The sequence below is a fragment of the Oryx dammah genome, unplaced genomic scaffold (genome assembly GCF_014754425.2).
Source record: "Oryx dammah isolate SB20612 unplaced genomic scaffold, SCBI_Odam_1.1 HiC_scaffold_2, whole genome shotgun sequence".
Classification (NCBI taxonomy): Eukaryota; Metazoa; Chordata; class Mammalia; order Artiodactyla; family Bovidae; genus Oryx; species Oryx dammah.
Window position 1 is genome coordinate 90701066 of NW_024070186.1, and position 20177 is coordinate 90721242.

General features: G+C 36.6%; 1 protein-coding gene across 1 annotated transcript in view; it reads right to left on the reverse strand.

Annotated features, from left to right (window-relative positions):
* Nucleotides 1–20177, reverse strand: part of STXBP5L (syntaxin binding protein 5 like) — a 344970-nt gene that overhangs the window by 14726 nt on the left and 310067 nt on the right. Inside the window, exons 22-25 of the mRNA XM_040250785.1 lie at nt 18182–18352; nt 15355–15594; nt 5728–6088; nt 1619–1784 (exon numbers count right to left, since the gene is read on the reverse strand). Of these exons, the coding sequence (XP_040106719.1) occupies nt 1619–1784; nt 5728–6088; nt 15355–15594; nt 18182–18352 (938 nt within the window). The remainder of the gene's footprint in view (nt 1–1618; nt 1785–5727; nt 6089–15354; nt 15595–18181; nt 18353–20177) is intronic.

Sequence of the window (20177 nt, forward strand, 5' to 3'; positions counted from 1 at the left end):
CAGGGAAGCCCTTGGTCTTTCTAAAGCAGACGGAAATTTGAGAACCATGGATCTGGAGGAACTTCAATCCAAAGTCAGATCTGTGAGCTAGTATCAGTTTGTGTGTGAACTTGCAGAATGACTGTCATCATCTTCCCCCTCATCTCTACTTCTAGACCTGTGCTTTTCCTCCCAAATCCCTTCTCTTTGGAAATGGCTACACCATGTACTTAGTTCCTCAACCCAGAAATACAGGAATAATTATTAATTCCTTCCTTTTCTTCACTCCTCTATCTAATAACCCTCCAATCCGACCGATCACAGTTTATCGTCATTGAATATGCTAATTTTCTCTATCAGGCTGTCTTATTTCAAGCCACTATTATTTCTGGCCTTAATTATTTAAAAAATAACGCCTCCAAATTGTTCTCCCTACTTTTAGCCTTAACTCTTCCAAACAGGTTGTTATACTGCAATCAGAATATTAGTTTTAATAAACAAATTTGCTAAACCTTTTCACTGACTTTGTTTTGCCCTGGGGGTAAATGCCAGATTTCTTAAGGAGCTTACAAGGTGTTCCAAGCTCTATTGACTAAGTCTCCATCAGCACTCCTTCACTCTCTCCACTTCACAACTCTGTACTTTCTTAGCAGTTTCCTGAACCTTGGGGCTTTCACATGCCTCTGCTCTGTCAAGAATATTATTACCTTTCCCACCTCCAGCCATCTATTCCCTATGGACAGCTCCTATTCATCCTTCACGACCTTTTTCTAACTACCCCTTCCCTTTTGCTCCATTAACGCAGTCCGCTCTTAATGTCTCTCCAGCACTGGCAGAGCCATGTACAGACAACCATTTTCCAGAACATTGTGGTTATCTATTTCTCTCTCCTTCCATGCTAGCAGGTAGGGACTTTTATCTTGTTTATGATTGTACTCCTACAGCCTAGCCAAGTACTAGGTATATAAAAAACTTAAGTATATGTTGAATAACATTTATTATTATTTATTTTTAAAATTTAGTATGTTCCAGGCACTCTTCTCAGTGCTTTACAGGAATTCTTTCTTAATTCTCACAGTAATGCTTCAAGGTAGAACATACAAGAAGATTAAGTAAAATAGCCAAAGTTATACCAGTAGGCAAAATGCAGCTTAAATAGTTCAGAGCTTATACTCTGAACCTATGTCTTTTAAAATTTTTGTGACATTTACTTATCCAAGATTAAATAAATTCTTTTATATTTATTTTGTTTCTAAACTCTGCTTACTGCTATGATCAAAGACAAATGCCCATTTCTAACCTATAGGATATATATTTATTTTGTATGGCCCACAATTAAGGTTTCTTTTTTTTTTAAGTCTATTAACTCTGAATTGTAGGCAAAACAAACAATAAAGAGAACAACCACTGATGTATATGATCTCCACATTCTTCCCACATCCCCTTTTTTCTTATTTTTTTCCTATGTATATCTGGAACCACTCTAAAACTTCGTAGCATCACCAGGATGAACATATATTCAAAATATGTTGTAGGGCAGGCATGTTTATTGTCTAGCTTAATAATATTTGAGCTTTTAGACCTCTCTCTCATTTTCTTTTTTACAACTGCGTTCAATGCTTATTCATAAATGACCTACCTGTAGATTATCACACATCTCTTGGCTGTATGTTAACCGCTGAATTTCAGTAGGAGAGACGAGGTATAATGCCTGTCCTTCATTGGTAAAACAAAATGTCCGTGCTATCCGCATGTCTGTCAGTGGCAAATAATTAACATCTAACATTGGGCGGAGACTAGGTAGGCTGAATGGAAAAAACCAAATCCACATTTCAATATCAAGTTGTTAGAAGCTTTTAATTTCTGTATATAAAATATAGCAATCTTTACATAAAACAGTAATTTTTATACTACTATTTTATGGTTGTTTCTTTTTATCTTGAAGTCTCAATGGTAGTAAACTAGAACTTCATGTAAAATCATTTTCACAAAAAATTATGGTACAGTTCTATTTTAATCCACACAGATACTTAGCAGATGTCCTTGAAGGCTGGATTAAATGCACTGGCCAGCAATTTCAAAATGCTTTGTGTAGAATTTCACAGGTTCCTACTGTTGTAATCTTTTATTATGGCGGAAACACTATAACTAGAAAGTGGCTGCCTGCATACTTGCTCCATTGTCTCTTTTTAAGGCAGTTCCTGGGTCTGAGGTAATACACTGATGTGTGTCTAGTTCACTGTGCCTGGGAATGGAGTGGCTTTCCTCCCCATTCCTTTCCTTCCTCTATACACAGAAAATGAAAATCACCTATGACTTATGGCACCTATACTGAAGGGGTGATTAATGACTGGGACTGTTTCAGAATTAGTGATAAATAGTAGATGAGAATTTGCACATCCAAATGAATACTGCATCTCAGGTGTCTTACTGATTGCCTATTGTTCAGTCACTCAGTTGTTTCTGAATCTTTGCAACCTGTTGGACTGCAGCATGCCAGGCTCCCCTGACCTTCACTATCTCCTGGAATTTGCTCAGACTCATGTCTGTTGAGTCGGTGATGCCATCCAACCATCTCATCCTGTCGCCTCCTTCTCTTCCTGCCCTCAATCTTTCCCAGCATCAGCATCTTTTCCAATGAGTCAGCTCTTCCCATTGGGTGGTCAAAATATTGGAGCTTCTGCTTCAGCATCAGTCCTTCCAATGAATATTCAGCATTGATTTCCTTTAGGATTGCCTGTGTTGATATCCTGCTGTCCAAGGGACTCTTGAGGGTGCTTGGAGAGTCCTCTCCAGCACCACAGTTGGAAAGCATCAATTCTAAGGCTCAGCCTTCTTTATGGTCCAACTTTCACATCCATACATGACTATTGGAAAAACCATAGCTTTGACTATACAGACCTTTGTTAGCAAAGTGATGTCTCTGCTTTTTAATACACTGTCTAGATTTGTCATCACTTTTCTTCCAGATGAGCAAGCATCTTTTAATTTCATAGCTGCAGTCATTGTCCACAGTGATTTTGGAGCCCAAGAAAATAAAATCTGCCACTGTTCCCATTTTTCCCTCATCTATTTTCCATGAAGTGATGGCACTGGGTGCTATAATCTTAGTTTTTTGAATGTTGAGTTTTAAGCTAGTTTTTTTAACTTTCCTCTTTCACCTTCATCAAAAGGCTCTTTAGTTCCTCTTCACTCTTTGCCAGTATCATCTGCATATCTGAGATTGTTGATATTTCTCCTTGCAGGCTTGATTTTAGCTTGTGCTTCATCCAGCATGGCATTTCTCATGATGTACTCTGCATGTAAGCAGGGTGACAATACACCGCCTTGACGTACTCCTTTCCCAGTTTTGAACCAATCTGCTAGTTCATGTCTGGTTCTAACTCTTGCTTCTTGACCAGCATACAGGTTTTTCAGGAGGCAGGTAAGGTGGTCTGCTATTCTGTCTTTTGAAGAATTTTCCACAGTTTGTTGTGATCCACACAGTCAAAGGCTTTAGCGTGGTCAGTGAAGCAGATCTTTTTCTGGAATTCTCACTATCACTGTCAAGCTAAAATAACTATCAAGCTAAAATTTCAATTGTGACAACATTGTAATGTCTTTGAATTTAAAAGAAAAATTTTGAGTGACTAAATGTGAGCTTAGGGGAGTGTACACACAGTTTTTTTTTTTTTTCCCTTTAAACTAAGGCGTGTCTAGGAGTTAAGTCATTATTTTCAAACAAGACTGGAATGACCCTCTTCAGTAATCTCTAAAAAGAATTTGAGAAAAGAAATCAGATAAAGAATAAGAAACATATAAGAGAATGAGCAGACTGTAAGTGATTGTTTTTATTTTTATTTTTTCTAAACTGTCTCCACTAACTACCTCTCTTTGGCTTATAAGTCTACTCATGTCTCCCTTATTAAAGAAAATAAAATCCCAGTTTTGCTCTTGATTTACTTTCCTTTCAAAATCCCAGTTTTGCTCTTGAATTACTTTCCCATCTCTCATCTCTCTTTTTACCAAAATTTCCCAAAAGAACTCTGTCTCAGGAATTGGCAAACTTTTTTTAGAGTCAGATAGTAAATAAAATGGTTTGTAGGCCACGGGGTCTCGGGTACAACTACTCAACTCTTGCCTGTTGTGTACACGCTCTTTCTTATAGGCAATATATAAGCAAGTGGTGTGGTTGTGTTCCCCAAACCTTTATGAACATTTGAGATGTGAATTTCATATACTTTCCACATATCATGAAATATTCTTCTCTGCTCTTTTCAACAATTTGAAAATGTAAAAACCATTCTTAGCTTGCAGGCGATACAGTATCATATTGGGTGGAGGTAGAGTGGATAATGCGTGGGGTCTGTCAATCCCTGATCTGTGTCACTGCCTTTATTCTTGCCTCCCTTGAAATTTAGTCTTATCTTCATGTGCTCCTAAGATGTGCTTTCTCAAATATCACTAACATCTACATCTAGTGTTTTCTCCTGGACTCAAATTTTTGATCTTTCTGTTCTAACTCTTGATGATCATTTTAGTAGTCGTCTGTCCTTTTTTTTTTTTTTTAATACTCTTCTATCCTTTTCATGAAGTTACGTTACTGTGATCCTTTTTCTAGCTCTCTGATGACTGCTTCTCAATCTCCTTTGCTGGATTTTCTTTCTGCCACTGTATAGATGTATTCATATGCATCCCTCTCCCTCAGTTTTTGTCCCCAGATCAGTCTCTTTCTCCTCTTTTTTAATACTATCTTCTTTGATGATTTCATTCACTGCCAAAACTTTCACTAATGCATTTACATAGATGATTTCCAGAGCTGAATCTTCCACCTCTATTTTTTAAGAGTCTAGACTGTAAATTGCATGCTAAACTTATTCAAGCTGGCATATAAGCACCTCATATTCCAAGTATTCATTCTCAGACTTATTTTCTCCAAATTCTCCTGACTTTCTTATCTATTAATGACATCACTATTATCCAAGTTCATGACAAAAAATTTTCACCTTTAAGTTCTCTTCTTACCCTGAGATTTAACGACCTCCATTATCTTTCACACCCAATCGGTTTTACATTCAGAAAATTTCCCTCACATCTGGTTCTACCTAGCCGTCAATATAGCTATGACTTCAGTTCAAAAGTCCCCCCAAACTCTTCCTCCATGTGTATTTCTTAACGTATAGCCTATAGCAGGTTAAAATAAAGGGATGATTTTTAGTATACTGTTCAGTGTTGATCTCACTTTTTCCTAGACTTGCAACCTCAGGCAAATTTATTAACATGTAAAATAGAGGAAACAGATAATACTTCATTTCCTATGTCCTAGAGAAGTTATAAGGATAAAATTAAATTCTGTATAGAAAATTCTTGTGTGTACTATGAAACATAGTAAAGGTAACAGTTCATTTCTTTTCCTTGTGGTTTATTCATCTTCATATATCCTGTGCCTAGCATAGCATCTGGGAGATAGGTGCTCAATAAATGTTGAACAAATGTGTGAATGACTGGAGAATCATTCTTTCCTTAGATTCCTTGATGGCAGTTAACGTATATTTCATTCACAGTGCAAAGCATTTTTTAGCAAACAAATAAAACCTAAAATAAACTCAAACTCTCCTCAAATTGTTGAGCAATAAAACATTCACAAACATAATGAAACAATGATCTCAGGTTTCTTAATTTATCTTGCATGTTACGCATGTACTTTTTATAATTTTACCTTGTTTGCACTGTTATGATTACCAGATAATTTATAAAGACAGCACATACCTCATTATCATGATATGCCCATTGGCACAAAAGCATGCCAAGCAGGCACTGTTACACATGACCACCACGTCTGCTTCCAGTATAAAAGATGTTTCTGTGATGTTATGAGCATAGAGGCAAGTCTGAGAAGGCAGTGAGAAGACTTTAGCTTGTTTCTCTGAGCAGATTATTGTGTACTGATGATCTCCTGTTTCTTGGGATGGAGAGGGGCAGTTCATGACCAGTTTCCTTCTCCAAGATTTCTCATTTTCATCTATGTTGTTTGGATCCCTCCAAACTTCGTATGGTGGTTGCATTAACCCACCAGTTCGGTCCATACAGGAGAATGTTAGGACAGCTCCTTTCAATGAGAGGAATGTACCTATAAAAACAATTCCACATCACTGGCACATGAAATTCTTTCTAAAACAGGTGCTATTCATCTATGGGTGATAAATGATTTCTTTTATATTATGGTAATTTATATTTATAGTGTCATAATATTGCTGTATTACACATAAATCAGTAGATTTGTGAATTTATAAGCTGCAATAACTTGGAATCATAACAGGTAAATGCTAAAAGGAGTCTAAGACATCAACTGATCAAATCCTTTCATTATATTAATAAAACAGATCCAGAAAGATGAGTTTTGGGCCAAGACACATAACAAATAAGTGACTGAACCTGGACTGGAATTCAAGTTTCCTAATTCCTAATCCAGTATCATTTCACTATACTATACTGCTGCTGCTGCTGCTAAGTCACTTCAGTTGTGTCCAACTCTGTGCGACCCCATGGACGGCAGCCCACCAGACTCCCCAGTCCCTGGGATTCTCCAGATAAGAATATTGGAGTGGGTTGCCATTTCCTTCTCCAGTGCATGAAAGTGAAAGTGAAGTTGCTCAGTTGTGTCTGACTCCTAGCGACCCCATGGACTGCAGCCTACCAGGCTCTTCTGTCCATGGGATTTTCCAGGTAAGAGTACTGGAGTGGGTTGTCATTGCCTTCATTAAAATACTTTTATTTTTTAAAACAAATTTCAGAAAATTTATAATTTTAATTTACTGAATAACTTCAACTGAAAAGATAATCATGCCATCTGATTCTACTTCTTTATAGACTCATTCACTAGAAAATAGTATTTTTCTTCTTCTGAAAATGAATACTCAGAATACTTCATGAAATATCTAGTTCATGCTAGCAATTTTGAGTGTAATTTTTAAAAAAACAAACAATTTGGTGTTTACTCAAGGCTTATGCATGTTTTATACAGAAAAAATGGTTTACTCACCTGGATTCTCCAAGGTTGAACATCCATGCCAGATTATTACCTATGGGCGATTTTTTACCAGTCCCAGAGATTGGATACTGCAAAGGCTTAGGAGGTAACTTGGGATAGATTGACATTTGGACACTTCCAGACTCTTCCCTAAGCAGTGCCTGAGCAGCCTTTTCTTTGTCCTTTGACATCGTGTAGAGAGTAATGGAGGAGGGCATGGAAACTCACTCCAGTATCCTTGCCTGGAAAATTCCACAGATGAACGTGGAGGGCTACAATCCATGGGGTTGCAAAGAGTGGGACATGATCGAGTGACTGAGCACGCATGTAGAGAGAATAAGGAAGCTGTCCCAGGCTGACATACCTCAAGAGTGTACATGTACCAGAGACTTGGAAAGGGTATTATACAAATGCATTCCATTTAGAAAATACTTTATAAAGTATTAAAAATTTATAAAATTCAAAGTAACATGTTTAGATGCTTTAACATCTCAGTTGTGTTTTTAAACTCACTTTTAAAACCAAGAAGCCTGTAAATGTCTGATAGGGATAAGGGAGCAGGGGCTCAGGTGCTTTAATCTGAGGGTCAAGGTATGAAAGACCAGCTCTTAACCTACCAAGAAGAAAAATATCTGCCAAGGGCAATGATGAGTGATTTAATTAGTATTCATCTAGGAGTGATCCTTCTATTCTAAAAAAAAAAGCTCCCATATTTCCATTGCTGCCCATCATGGAAAGACTTTCTGAAGTATATATTACCAACACCCTCAATTTAGAGAGCCTAAAATAGGTTAAAAAAAAAAAGAGAAATCTACATTTTGGAAGCCATTTTCCTTACACCTGATGCTTACAAAGCTGTCAGTATTAAAATAACTGTTTCTTAATAAGTTGCCCAAATATCTGCCTTGTTTCTGATTTGTGGTAAAAAAATGCTTTTATTATACCCTTTTCATTAGTTTTACACAAGGTTTAAGTTTTCCCTGTGCATGTCTGTGTGTGTGCTCAGTCATGTCTGACTCTCTGCAACCCCATGGACTGTAGTCCATGAGGCTCCTCTGTTCGTGAGATTTCCCAGGCAAGAATACTGGAGTGGGTTGCCATTTCCTCCTCCGGATGATCGTCCCGACCCAGGGATCAAACCTATGCCTCCTGTATCTCCTTCACTGGCAGGCTGATTCTTTACCACTGAGCCACCTGGGAAGCAGAATTAAATTTATGAACCAGGATTGTGATTAACCATATTATATATGCATGATGTTATGACTTATGGTAAGTATGTATTTGGTCTTTGTCCCTGTTTCTGGTACAGTGCTCCTAAAATCCTTGAAATTGCCTGACAAGAACAATACAGGTGTCTTTCATTATGTTAATAAGGTGATTATGGAGTCTGACCTAAGGTTGGGGGCTGGTGGCCAGGGGAACCAACCAGGTGATTACAAGGTTAACACTTTCAGCTCTACCCCCACCTCTGGGGCAGAGACAAGCTGGAGATTGAATTCAATCACCATTGGTTTAATTAACCATATCTGTGTAAGGAAACCATATGAAAACCCAAAGGTGGGGTGGTGGTGGTTTGAAGAGCTTCCGGGTTAAGGAGCAGGTAGCAGTGTGGGGAGAGTGACAGTCCTGGAGAAGGCATGGAAGGGGTAGCTTCATGGACCTCCCTACATTCCTTGCCCTGTGCATCTCATCCATCAGATGTTCAGCTATAGCCTGTTACAAGAAACTGCTAAACAGTAAGTAAAAGTTTTTCTGAGGTTCTGTGAGTGGCTCTAGAAAACTGATTGAACTAGAGGCTGTGGAAGCCTCAGGTCTTCTTGGTCAGAAGAATAGGGGACAACCTTGACTTGTCTTGGTGTTGTCATCTGAAGCGGGGTGGGTTACAGAGCCATTCCCTGTGGGACCATCTCCTTGTGGACAGTGTCCAAATTCAGTCAAACTGCGGGATACTCAGGTGGTATCTCAGAGACTTGTTTGTGGAGAAGGCTGCCACTTATCTGGTGTCAGAAGTGGTGTGAGCGTGGTAGTTGTGTGAAATAAAGGAGAAGGAGACACAAAGGAAAAACCCAGGAGGAGGAAGGGCTGTTTTTTCATCCCAGCATGCAAAATTGCATTTGTATTAGTATCACTTGTGACTTGTTAAACAACAACTCAGACTCCACCCCAGACCAACTGAATTAGAAACTTTGGGAATGGAGCCAGAGTGTTACAGTCTATGCTATAACCCTTCAAGTGGTTCTGACACAGATTACAGTGATGGCTTCTGGAATAAATCTCTGGGTGCTCTGTCACTCTAAAATGCAGTGATTTAGTGCTTTAGTTCACATTTGTTGATGAGAATTTGTTGTCCAGACAACCAAGATAAGTTAATGTGAAAGAAGTCCTTTAAAAAAGAGAAGTGGGCTTTTCTTTGTTGAGTTTTTTTTTAAATTATTATTACTGATCAGATACCGGTATTAGTTACAGGTCTACTCAGAGTTTCTATTTCTTCATGATTCAGTCTTGATATTTGTATGTTGTTAGGAGTTTATCCATTTTTTCTAGGTTATCCTACTGTATTATAAAGAACTATATATCTAGATAATTTGATTTTCACAAAGAGATATGTGCTTTTAATCTCTCCATAAAAGAAATTCCGGAAAAAGTTTGAATTCATGACAATAGCATGTGACAAAATGGTATGTGAGATTTCATTTGTTTTTGGAGAGCATTTTGCTTTTTTTAATATCTAAAAATCTTAATAGTTTCCATGTGTCTAGCTGTTAAAGACTCAGATTTCATACTTTATACTCAGCAGTTTCAAGTGACAGTACAATTTACTTAGGGAAAAATAGAATTGCTATAAACACATTCAGTATAAATAGTAGTGAGAACTGTAAACAACAAATAGAGCTGTTGCAAGTAGAGAGTATGTTTTTCTGTATTAGTCTGTGATTTTACTTGTTCAGTCAAATACAATCATTACATTTGAACTAAATTTTTTATTGTATCTTTTTAATGAAGTTTGTAAAATACGTATGAATTTCATAAATATTTTTAAAATATATATGTCTTATATGGAAAGGCCCTAACTGAATATGGTGCATAGAAATCAGGTGATGAAATTTCTTATCAAGGTTTAGACTTGAGATTAAAAACCATATCCTTCTCATTTTAACTAATTTCCAGACAAAGCCTATTAACTAGCTTCATACCATATCTTGAGAGCACATTTGTTCATTTGTACATTTGCATAAATTGATTTAATTGTTCTTCATCAGATAGCTGGATTTTAAAGGCATTAAATGCTGGCAAGTAAGTCTGACATAGGGAGTAGGCTAGGAAGTCTAGAGTAGAGGGTAAGTCTATGAGATATTTCTGTCAGCAGCCAGAGGACAAAACAAGAATATGGTAAGAAAAATAACAGTTAAAAAGGTAAGAAGATAATCTCTGGTATACTTTTACAGTGTTGAGAATACACATATGAAAACATAGCTTATATAATACATAATCAAAAACTGAATTAGTAAGTTAGAGTCATATCCTCAGTATACGAAAAGAGGAAAAATGATGGAGATACATTTAGTTTGAGTTTAGTAGATTTAGGTATTAATAGACGATTCACTGTCACTACCATGTCTAGGTTACTGCTCTCCTCCTATGTATAGCTGTGGCTCCCAGGAATACTCCTACTACTGTGATACAACTCAGAATTAATCTGACTTGAAAGTGCAGGTCTGAAGAGCATATTACAAATTATTATGTCAACAATAGAAATAAATAATGTAGAACAAACAAGATTTGAAATTTAAAATGGATGGAGCTAAAAGCTAGTCTGTAGAAAATTATTCTAACTCCTTCAAATCTTATAGCTCCCAAGAAACTTGATAATACCAGTTTTCCAAAATTTTGACAAAAAATATAAAAGTTGATATAACATCTAACAATGATAGATGATTGACAGGTGGCAAAGAGAAATGGGAAGAGAAGAAATAAGATGGCTGGACCAGGGAACTGGTGCTGGAAAGTAGCAGGAAATCAGATTAAAGAAGTAGAACAAGGCTGAGCTTTTAGAGATCATTGATTTCCAAGAAATTGCTTCTATGGATAATTGAAGGTATCAGAGAATATGATGCATAAAAATGACAATGCTGGAATTAAGACTAGTACAGAGGCAGAGTAAGTAAAAGGAATCATAAAAGAAATGGAAGTGATGATTAAGTATTGTGGAACTATTAACAGAAATGAGGATTTGGGAGCGCATATACACCTGTGGTGGATTCATGTCAATGTATGGCAAAACCAATACAGAATTATAAAGTAAAATAAAAAATAAATTAAAAAAAAATAAAAATAAATTCTTCATTGTAAAAAAAAAAAAAGAAATGAGGAGAAGAGAAAGAAGAAACAGTTCAGGGGTAAAGAGGATGAATTTATTATGGAGAATCTTCAGTTTTAATCATGAGTTTGAGTTTGATATTGAAGCATGAAAATAATTTTTTTTACAAATCGGTGATAGGCACATCATGTGGCAGAATTGATAATTAGAGAATAATTTGTTAGCATGTAGCACAAAGTATTACATAGAAATGAGATAAAATTTAAAATGAGTCTCAGAATTACAGGGGTAGGAAGCTTTTGGAAGAGATGAGTAAGTTTTTGGCATAGATTGTGGTCATAGTTTCATGGATGTTTACTTATCTCCAGACTCATCAAGTTGCATGCAATAAACATGTATATTTTTTGTATGTCAATTATACTTCAATAAAGGAGCTTTAAAGTTAGAATCTCAGCAAATTTCTCACAGAATTACTGTTGGAGAGTAAAATTCCTAGGGGCAGAAGTATGGGGGGTGGAGATGGGACAGACAAGGGAGAGAGTTTGCTCGTGGCAGAATTTTCATTTTCCTTCCTCTGTATTTGGAGTTTTTACAATTATATATATATATATATTTTTTTTTACAATTACAAAATTTAACCACTAGTGTTTTAGAGGAAAAAAGCATACCATATTACAATCTTTGTACACAACAACAAAAACCCCCCAGACATCTAGGAAGTCTCTTCCAGCTCCTTATCGTGGTCTTAAGGTCCTCTATTCCCCTACCTGTTTTTCCAGCCTCAGCACCATTACAGCTCTAAGTTTTAGCTATGTCATGCTCTTTTTATCCCCTAGGTTGTTGTTTTTCTTTTTTGGGGGGTCTCCTTTTAAGAATCTGTTTAATTAGAGGATAATTGCTTTACAATATTGTATTGCTTTCTGCCGTACATCAACATGAATCAGCCACAGGTATAAATATTTCCCCTCCCTCCCTCTAGAGCCTCCCTCCATGCCCCACCCCATCCCACCTCTCTTGGTTGTCACAGAGCAATGGTTTGAGCTCCCTGAGTCATATGGCAAATTCCCACTGGCTATCTACTTTACATATGGTGATGTGTATGTTTCCATGCTACTCTCTCAATTTGTCCCATTCTCTCCTTCCCCTGCTGGGTCCACAAGTCTGTTCTCTGCGTCTCCATTGCTGCCCTGCAAATAGGTTCATCAGTACCATCTTTCTAGAGTCCATACATACACGTTAATGTATGATACTTGTTTTTCTCTTTCTGACTGACTTCACTCTGTATTATAGGCTCTAGTTCTTCCACCTCATTAGAACTGACTCAACTGTGCTACCTCTAGGTTTTTATGCTTTTCTGAATTTCTCTTAAATATCAGTACTGGGCTCCCTTACCTGTTCCCATTTCAGACAGAGGCTTTGTGAGAGAGGTCTTCCCCAAATCCCCCTCCCATGCTGCCACAGTATTGTTTACTTCCCTTATTGTAATTTTTTGGTTACTTTAGTTCTTCCGTGCAAATAATCAGCATAAAAATCATTCTGTGTCCTGATCACTATTGCATGCCCAGTGTCTAATTAATTAGTATGAGCTTGGGAAACATGTTGAAAAATTGGATGAATTTCAAAATGGATTGTATTTTCAAGAAATTGCTAGACTCAGAGAAATTTTTCTAGGCCATCTGGTAAAAGGTAATTTAACAATGTTTTGACAGGAAAACCCATACAGGGCCTAAAAGCATGTCACCCACTTGAGCACTGACTATGAAAGAGGGAAATGCCTCTAATTCCACACCTTTTAAAATGGTTCCCACAATCTAGAGCACTACAGCAGGACAGAGACGAGTGGAACAGGGATGTGATGCAGAGTAGCTACTGGAAGAAGGTGAAGACGGAGTCAGGAAGTGGGATGTGAGGGAGGAGAGGACGGGTTTTCTACTTTAAATCTGAATTGGCTTTCTGTCTTCTCTGTGGAACTCCATCCTTTTTCTTTTTATTGTCATAAATTATGCCTTCCAATTAGGCTTTTTCTCTTTCAGTGGTTAACTATAAGACAAATCTGAGCCTGGACTCAGTTTTCTGCCTTACAGGTACTGCTTTTTTAAGTTCATAGACTTAATTTTTTTAGAGCAGTCTTAGGTTTTACAGAAAATTGAGCATATGGTAGAGAGAGTTCCCATATGCCCTCTTTATCCTCTCCTCTGTTATTAGCACCTTGTGTTTGTGTGGTACATTTGTTAACATGATAAAATGATGCTGATATAATAACCAAAGTCTTGAAAGAAGGCTGACATAGAAACTTGGAGAAGATAGCTTCCCATTATCTCTCTTTAAGGAGGTTTGCAAATATTTATGAACCAGATGCCCAAATATTAAGTTAAATCTCTACTCACTTTGTATTTTCCCATCATTTCAAGTCTATTTGCTAAGAATGTTGAACTTGCCTATGGTACGGATTCATTAAATTAGTTCCAGAGACTTGTTTATTTCTATGCTTGTGGCATAGCAAACCATATTTTTTAGAATATCTCTTCCTAGAAAATTGTCTTTCACTCACAGTTGTATGCTTGTGTATACAGGGGTTTGATTTTTACCTTTAAATATTTGAGGAATACGTGCCATGTATTAGATATCCAATCTGTAGAAAAATTTATTGAGTTAAAAAATGGATTGAACTAAAACTTAAAAAAATCATTATGACCTTACTGATCTGGCTCTCAATCATTATAAGAGAATTATTCATATTTCCTTAAAATTAGGAATACAGTAAAAGATGTTTTCTTACTGTGAAATATGTTTACAATTAAAATATAGTGGTGCTAATGAGTAACTTTTAAAATACAGTGCATTTTATGGGCTGGATCTTTTCCCCTCTTCCCCTTATCAAATTCATGCATTGAAGGCCTACACCCCAGTTCCTCAGAATGTGATCATATTTGAGACAAAGCCTTTAAAGAGGTGATTAAGCTAAAATGAGCCTGATAGTGTGGGCTCTCATCCAAATGTCTTTCTAAGAGATTAGGAAACACCGGAGGTACCAAGCGCACAGAGACAGTCATATGATAATATGGTGAGAATGTGGCCAACTGCAAGCCAAGGAGAGAGGCCTCAGAAGAAACCAGGCCTTCCAGCACCTCAATCTTGGTCCTCCAGAAGTGTGAGAAAATAAACTCTTCTTGTTTAGGCCACATACACACAATACATTTATCTGAATTTGCCTCACTAGTAGAGAGCTGAATATTCTTCCCACAGTAACAATCCACCTATATGAATTTAGCATACCAGTTAGCAAAGAAAACACAACTCTATCTAACCTATCATACCATATGTGTTCTTTTAAAATGAAATCCCTTATTCTATATATTAATAAAATTGTTATTACTTGAGAAATGTTTTTCAGATAGTTTTTTCATTTATGGAAAAGAGTAAAGTTATTGATAATAAATTTTAAAATACTCAAAGGAATAATGGAATCACATCTTTTCAAGAGGGAAAAAGTAGGAAGAGAATACAACATATACTTTAGCAGCAATACTCATAACTGGGGTCAGATTCTCTAGGTCAGATCTCCAGGATAAAAATGGAAGAAATTTTGAGGCATGGCTTCAAAACAAGATGAAGAGATTATCAAATAATTTAGAAAGCCAGCTCAAGTCAGAATGCTTCTAGTTTAATCATCTGAGTTCTTCAGGGATGATGTAAAACACTCAGGCTCTGATCTAGCATGGAACATTAGATAAATGCTTCAACTCATTAAAAACTTTAAACTTTTGCCTTGAGGTTTTCCTAAATGCTTTTCAGAAACTTATTTCCCAAGGCACCATTTAGGTTGGGAATTCCACAGATTACTACCATAGAAATGGTTGACAATTTTTGCCTTGCAGTTAGTTATACTGTAATAATTGAGATAGTATATGATTTATAAAGTTCTCAATAGTTCCTAATATCCAGAATGCTTAAATCTTTGCTCCATATCAAAACAAGTTAAATGTTTTATAAAACATTTATATAAATTTGAAAAAGTAGCAGTGAAGGAATAAATGAAAACTCTTACCACTTGGCAGTACCATGACTGGCTCTGTAAATCTTTGTTCATCTGCTGAAGGTAGGTTTAGGGAGATGATTAACACCATTCCCAGACTAGTTCCAACAAACAAACAAGGGGAGATAGTAGAGTCATTTTTCCGAGCAAAGGACTCCATGAAGTATAGTGCAGTAATCGCTTCTTTAGAATCTTTGTCAATGCTAGAGATGCTAGAGCTTCTAGAACGATTATACGAATTTTCTCGACTTTCTATGGAAATTTAAAAACCAAAAATTAAGTTTTAGTGTGTTTCCAGAACAAGTGAAGTCAGACTTAGTACATGAAAACCAAAATGATGAGGGAGAAGTAGAATTTGATTCTTTGTTAACTGATCTGGAAGGCAGCTTATCCAGTTCACCAGCTTATTTTGAAGATGAAGAAAAGTCCAGAAGTATAAATCATAAACTTAGGCAGAGCTGGGACTAGCCTTGAATCTGCAGAGCTGCCGTCCACTGTTTTGTTTTTTTTCTCTACCTTACCTCACAAGTTAGTTGAAATTCTCTAATTTAGAAAAAGTGTTTAGTCTAAATAATTAAGATTACAAGAATTTCTAGTACAGTTTTAATTATGCTTCTCTCCATTCTCTCAATTACTGAAAGTATTCCTAATGACTTCTTGACAATTCCCATATACTGACAACATTGTGGCTACTTACCTGAAGGGTCATGTATGTCCTGTGGTAAATATATTCCTTTAATTTTGCTATATTTGAAGTAATTTCAATTGTAAATATTAAACTATATAACATTGAACAAATGTTATCTCCCTGAACTAGTTACAAGCTGCCTACCTTGAATCTAAATCCAGTTTTGGCTTTGGCAATGTCTAAATACAGAGCTGTGCACAATGCCACCCCACTGAGAGCATGATAATCTTTCTGAGAGGGCTTCAGTCCAATGAAAAGGAAACAGGTGGCTTCAAGTTCTCCTGCTCATCAGCTTTTACACATGGTGTACACTCCAACAAGCAGAAACTTACCACCTCAGGTAAATGATACAGGAAAGCTGTATTGTTCTTATAATCACTCCAGAGTACAAGTTCCTCATATTCTTTCTACTGCCTTCCCTCTCCTTTCCATTTTGATAGGAAATGTTGACTCATTTTTATAAAAGGAGATAATAATATATAATAAAATAATATACAATAGGTGAATATTAAAGCTCCTCAGACTATTCTTTTTTCTACAAACCAAAATAGAGTATTCCTAATTTTCCCTTCTCTATCCTTCAGCAAGTTTATAAAAATAACTTTTTAATAGAATTTAGATCTGAGAGGGAGCACAGATATAAACTATGTATTTTACAGATTTGGAGATAGAGATGTAGAGTTAATTTTCCCAAAATCAACATGTTAGAGTTAGAAATGTCCAAAATTCAAAATTCCCAGCTCAGTCCAGTGACTGAAACTACTAACTCGTTTACAATTTTTACACTTTCCTTACATTGTTGCATTCCTAGCTAATGTTTCAAAAATTTTCCATTCATGGTTCATCAACATTCAAGGTTGCTCCTCATATATACCTGTGAAAGAGAAGATCATATGCATGCCCATGGACCAGACTTAATATGGTGGAATGTTAAAAAGCTAAAAATTCCCTTTTTAAAAAAAATTTTTGACCATGCCACTTCTACATGTGGAATCTTAGTTCCCTGACCAGGAATCAGAGTCCATGCCCTCTGCAGTGCAAGTGCAGGGTCTTGACCATTCGACTGCCAGGGAAGTGCCTAAAAATCTTATTTAAAAAATTTGAATAATACAGATCATTGCTATCAAATTTTTTTGAGGAGTGGTAAGTGGTGAATTGGGCTTCCCAGGTGACGCAGTGGCGAAGAATCTGCTTGCCAATACAGGAGATTCAAGAAACGGTCAGGAAGATCCCCTGGAGGAGGAAATGGCAACCCACTCCAGTATTCTGTGAAGTCAGACATGACTCAACGACTGAGCACACACACAAATGGTGAATTACTCTATAGCACAGAATTACCATAGCATATTCCTCAGATTACTTTTTTTCTATTTCTAGTCCCAAAGCTTTTTATCAGAAAGGCAGTAACAGAAGTTGTATGCATGCTCAGTTGTGTCTGACTCTGTGTGACCGCATGGACTCTAGCCCACGAGGCTCCTCTGTCCATGGGATTTTCCTGGCAAGAGTACTGGAGTGGATTGCCATATTCTCCAGGGGATCTTCCTGGTCCAGGAATCTAACCTGCGTCTCTTGCTTTGGCAGGTGGATTCTTTACCACTGAGCCACCTGCAGCAGTTACAGGATTCCTCTTTTTTAAAAAATCTTAATCTAGGCCTTCTGACTCACGTACTTTATACTCCCTGCCCCCAACACTAAAAATAAGCAAATAATCCTCTCTTTTTAAAACATAAGATTGCAAACTAGAATTTAATGTCTTGCCTTTTTTTTGGTCACATTCTCTTAATAGTTGAGGAAACAAAGGTTACAAGACAATAAATGTCAACAGATAGAGGTACCAAGAGGCTTACCGTTGAGATGGAAAGAAAGTAGGAGTATACAGAACAGATTAATACATAAGTCTCACTTTGTACGGAGGAGATGGAAACCTACCCATAAACAAGCATTCTGGTTTTAGAGATGAAAGAAGTGTAGTGAGGAATGGATCTGGATTCATGGCTACAGCCCGACCATGTTCTCAGTTGCTCATTGTCTAGAGTTGACCAGCTTTTCATATCTTTTACATGTGACCACAATCCCTTATCCCCCAGCTCCTAATTCCCGTGGAATGTCAAATTTCAATTGTATCCATAAAAATGTGTATGTTTAACCTACCTTCTGTTGTAACTGGCAAAGAAATCTCCATGCAAGCAGCTGACTGTGCTTTTCGAAATGGTGGTCTTCCAGGACCCCAGCGATTTATTTTTGAAACATCAGCACTGGAAAGTCGTTTTCCAGAACTGCAGCTCTGAGAAGTGGGACTTGTGCAGTGTCCATTTACATGGTCTGTACCAAGAGGAAGAAGGCAACATAAATATCATAATTAAATCTTAATATAAAGGAATAAGTGTGTAGATTAATAAATGGAGGGAGAATTCCTTGTTTTAAAACCATTTAAAGATGGCTAAGTCCTTGTTTTAGTATTTAGTCATAATTTCAATAGCTAGCCAAATTTTTCATAAGATAATTATTAAATATATTCATCTTTAAAATCTGACGAACATAGTTAAAATTTATATTTTCATTATGTATTCTGCCATTTAATGGCAGTACAAAATAGGTTATAGTACTAGACTTTCTTTTGCATAATGTAAATATACACCGATACATATAAGTTTTGGAAGAACTTCAAATGCTTAGGGTTTAAAATATAGAACGGAAGCATTTTACTGCAAAGTTGAGAATGGTACATAAGAATATTGACTCTACAAGCCAGACTGCCTGGGCTCAAAGCCCAGTTCTACCACCTACTAGTTGTATACATTTTTGCAGACTTCATAGTTTAGTTTCCTCTTGATTGGGACTATTACTGTCTAACTCATGGAGCTTTTGTGATAACATGATATGCCAGAAACTTCTGGTATATGGTAAACTGAAAAAAGATGAATTATTACTGTCATTTTTGTTTTGACATTATTACTGCCATTTTGAACTCCATCTGTTCCACTAAAGTTGCTCAAGTCTAACACCAAATAGTACTGTTTATTTTAGAGTCTGTGAATTTATCTCTGTTCTGATATAATTTAAAAATTTGGAATAATTGCACTAAAATAGTCTTAATGCTAACACATAGTATTTGAAACATCATCTCATAGATCAGCAATATTCAGAATACATTTTAAAATGTGCTTCTTTGGTTATTCAAAGGACAGAGTTAAACAGAAGAATCATGTTTAATGTTCATATTGGACATGGGAACTGGCACTCCGTATCCACTCCATTACAGCTTTTCTGTACTGAGGAATTTGAAAACTTAAAATACACATTCTCTGAATCCCCTTGTAGTTAGTGCAAAGATGAGAATTAGGTTTCACCATTTAAATGCACTAGTGTGTTTTACTATTTTTTTTAATGAGTTAACATTTATTGAATACTTCAATACCAGGCATTTTACACACATTACTGATTTAATCTTCACAACACTATGCAAGGTGGGTACTCTATCCTGATTTTGCAGATGAGGAAAATGAAGGTCAAAAAATGTTCAGAAAATTGTCTGTTACATAAGCAGTACTCATGGAGTCAGGATTCTAATCCAGATTTTTCTCACTTAGTGTCTGTATGCTTAAAAACTAGGCCACTGGGTCAGCTAATATATTTGGTAAGGATTAGCAATTTTGATGACGTATTTAGGAGGGTTTAGGAGTAGCTTATGTAATGTCCATTGAGCTCCTAGTCTCTTGGGACCAGCTGTCTTCCATATTAACACAGATTTCTCAGACAGAAAGGCATAAATATCACAAGATAAGATAGCTATGGGGAAGCAGGAGTCAAGAGTTCTGCCTCTCCATCTCTATTGAATCTAGTCATATAAATAGGAAAAACACCGAGGGCAACAGCCGGTACCAACAAAGACACAGAGTAAGTTAGAAAATGGCAATTACTTTAGGGATACAAACTGCAAATATAAGCCACGCTGCTCTGGGCATATCAGTTAGGATATACCCAGGTGTGAAAGCTTGTTTTAGGGCTTATTCGGAGTAATTTGGGATGAGTTACAGCCCTCTTCACACTCACTTACCTAGGTTCAAGAATACATGGCAGAGCTCTGAAAATGGTAAAATTTGTTCACCTAGCCAGAACTCTTTGGACTTGCTAAGTGACAGTGCCT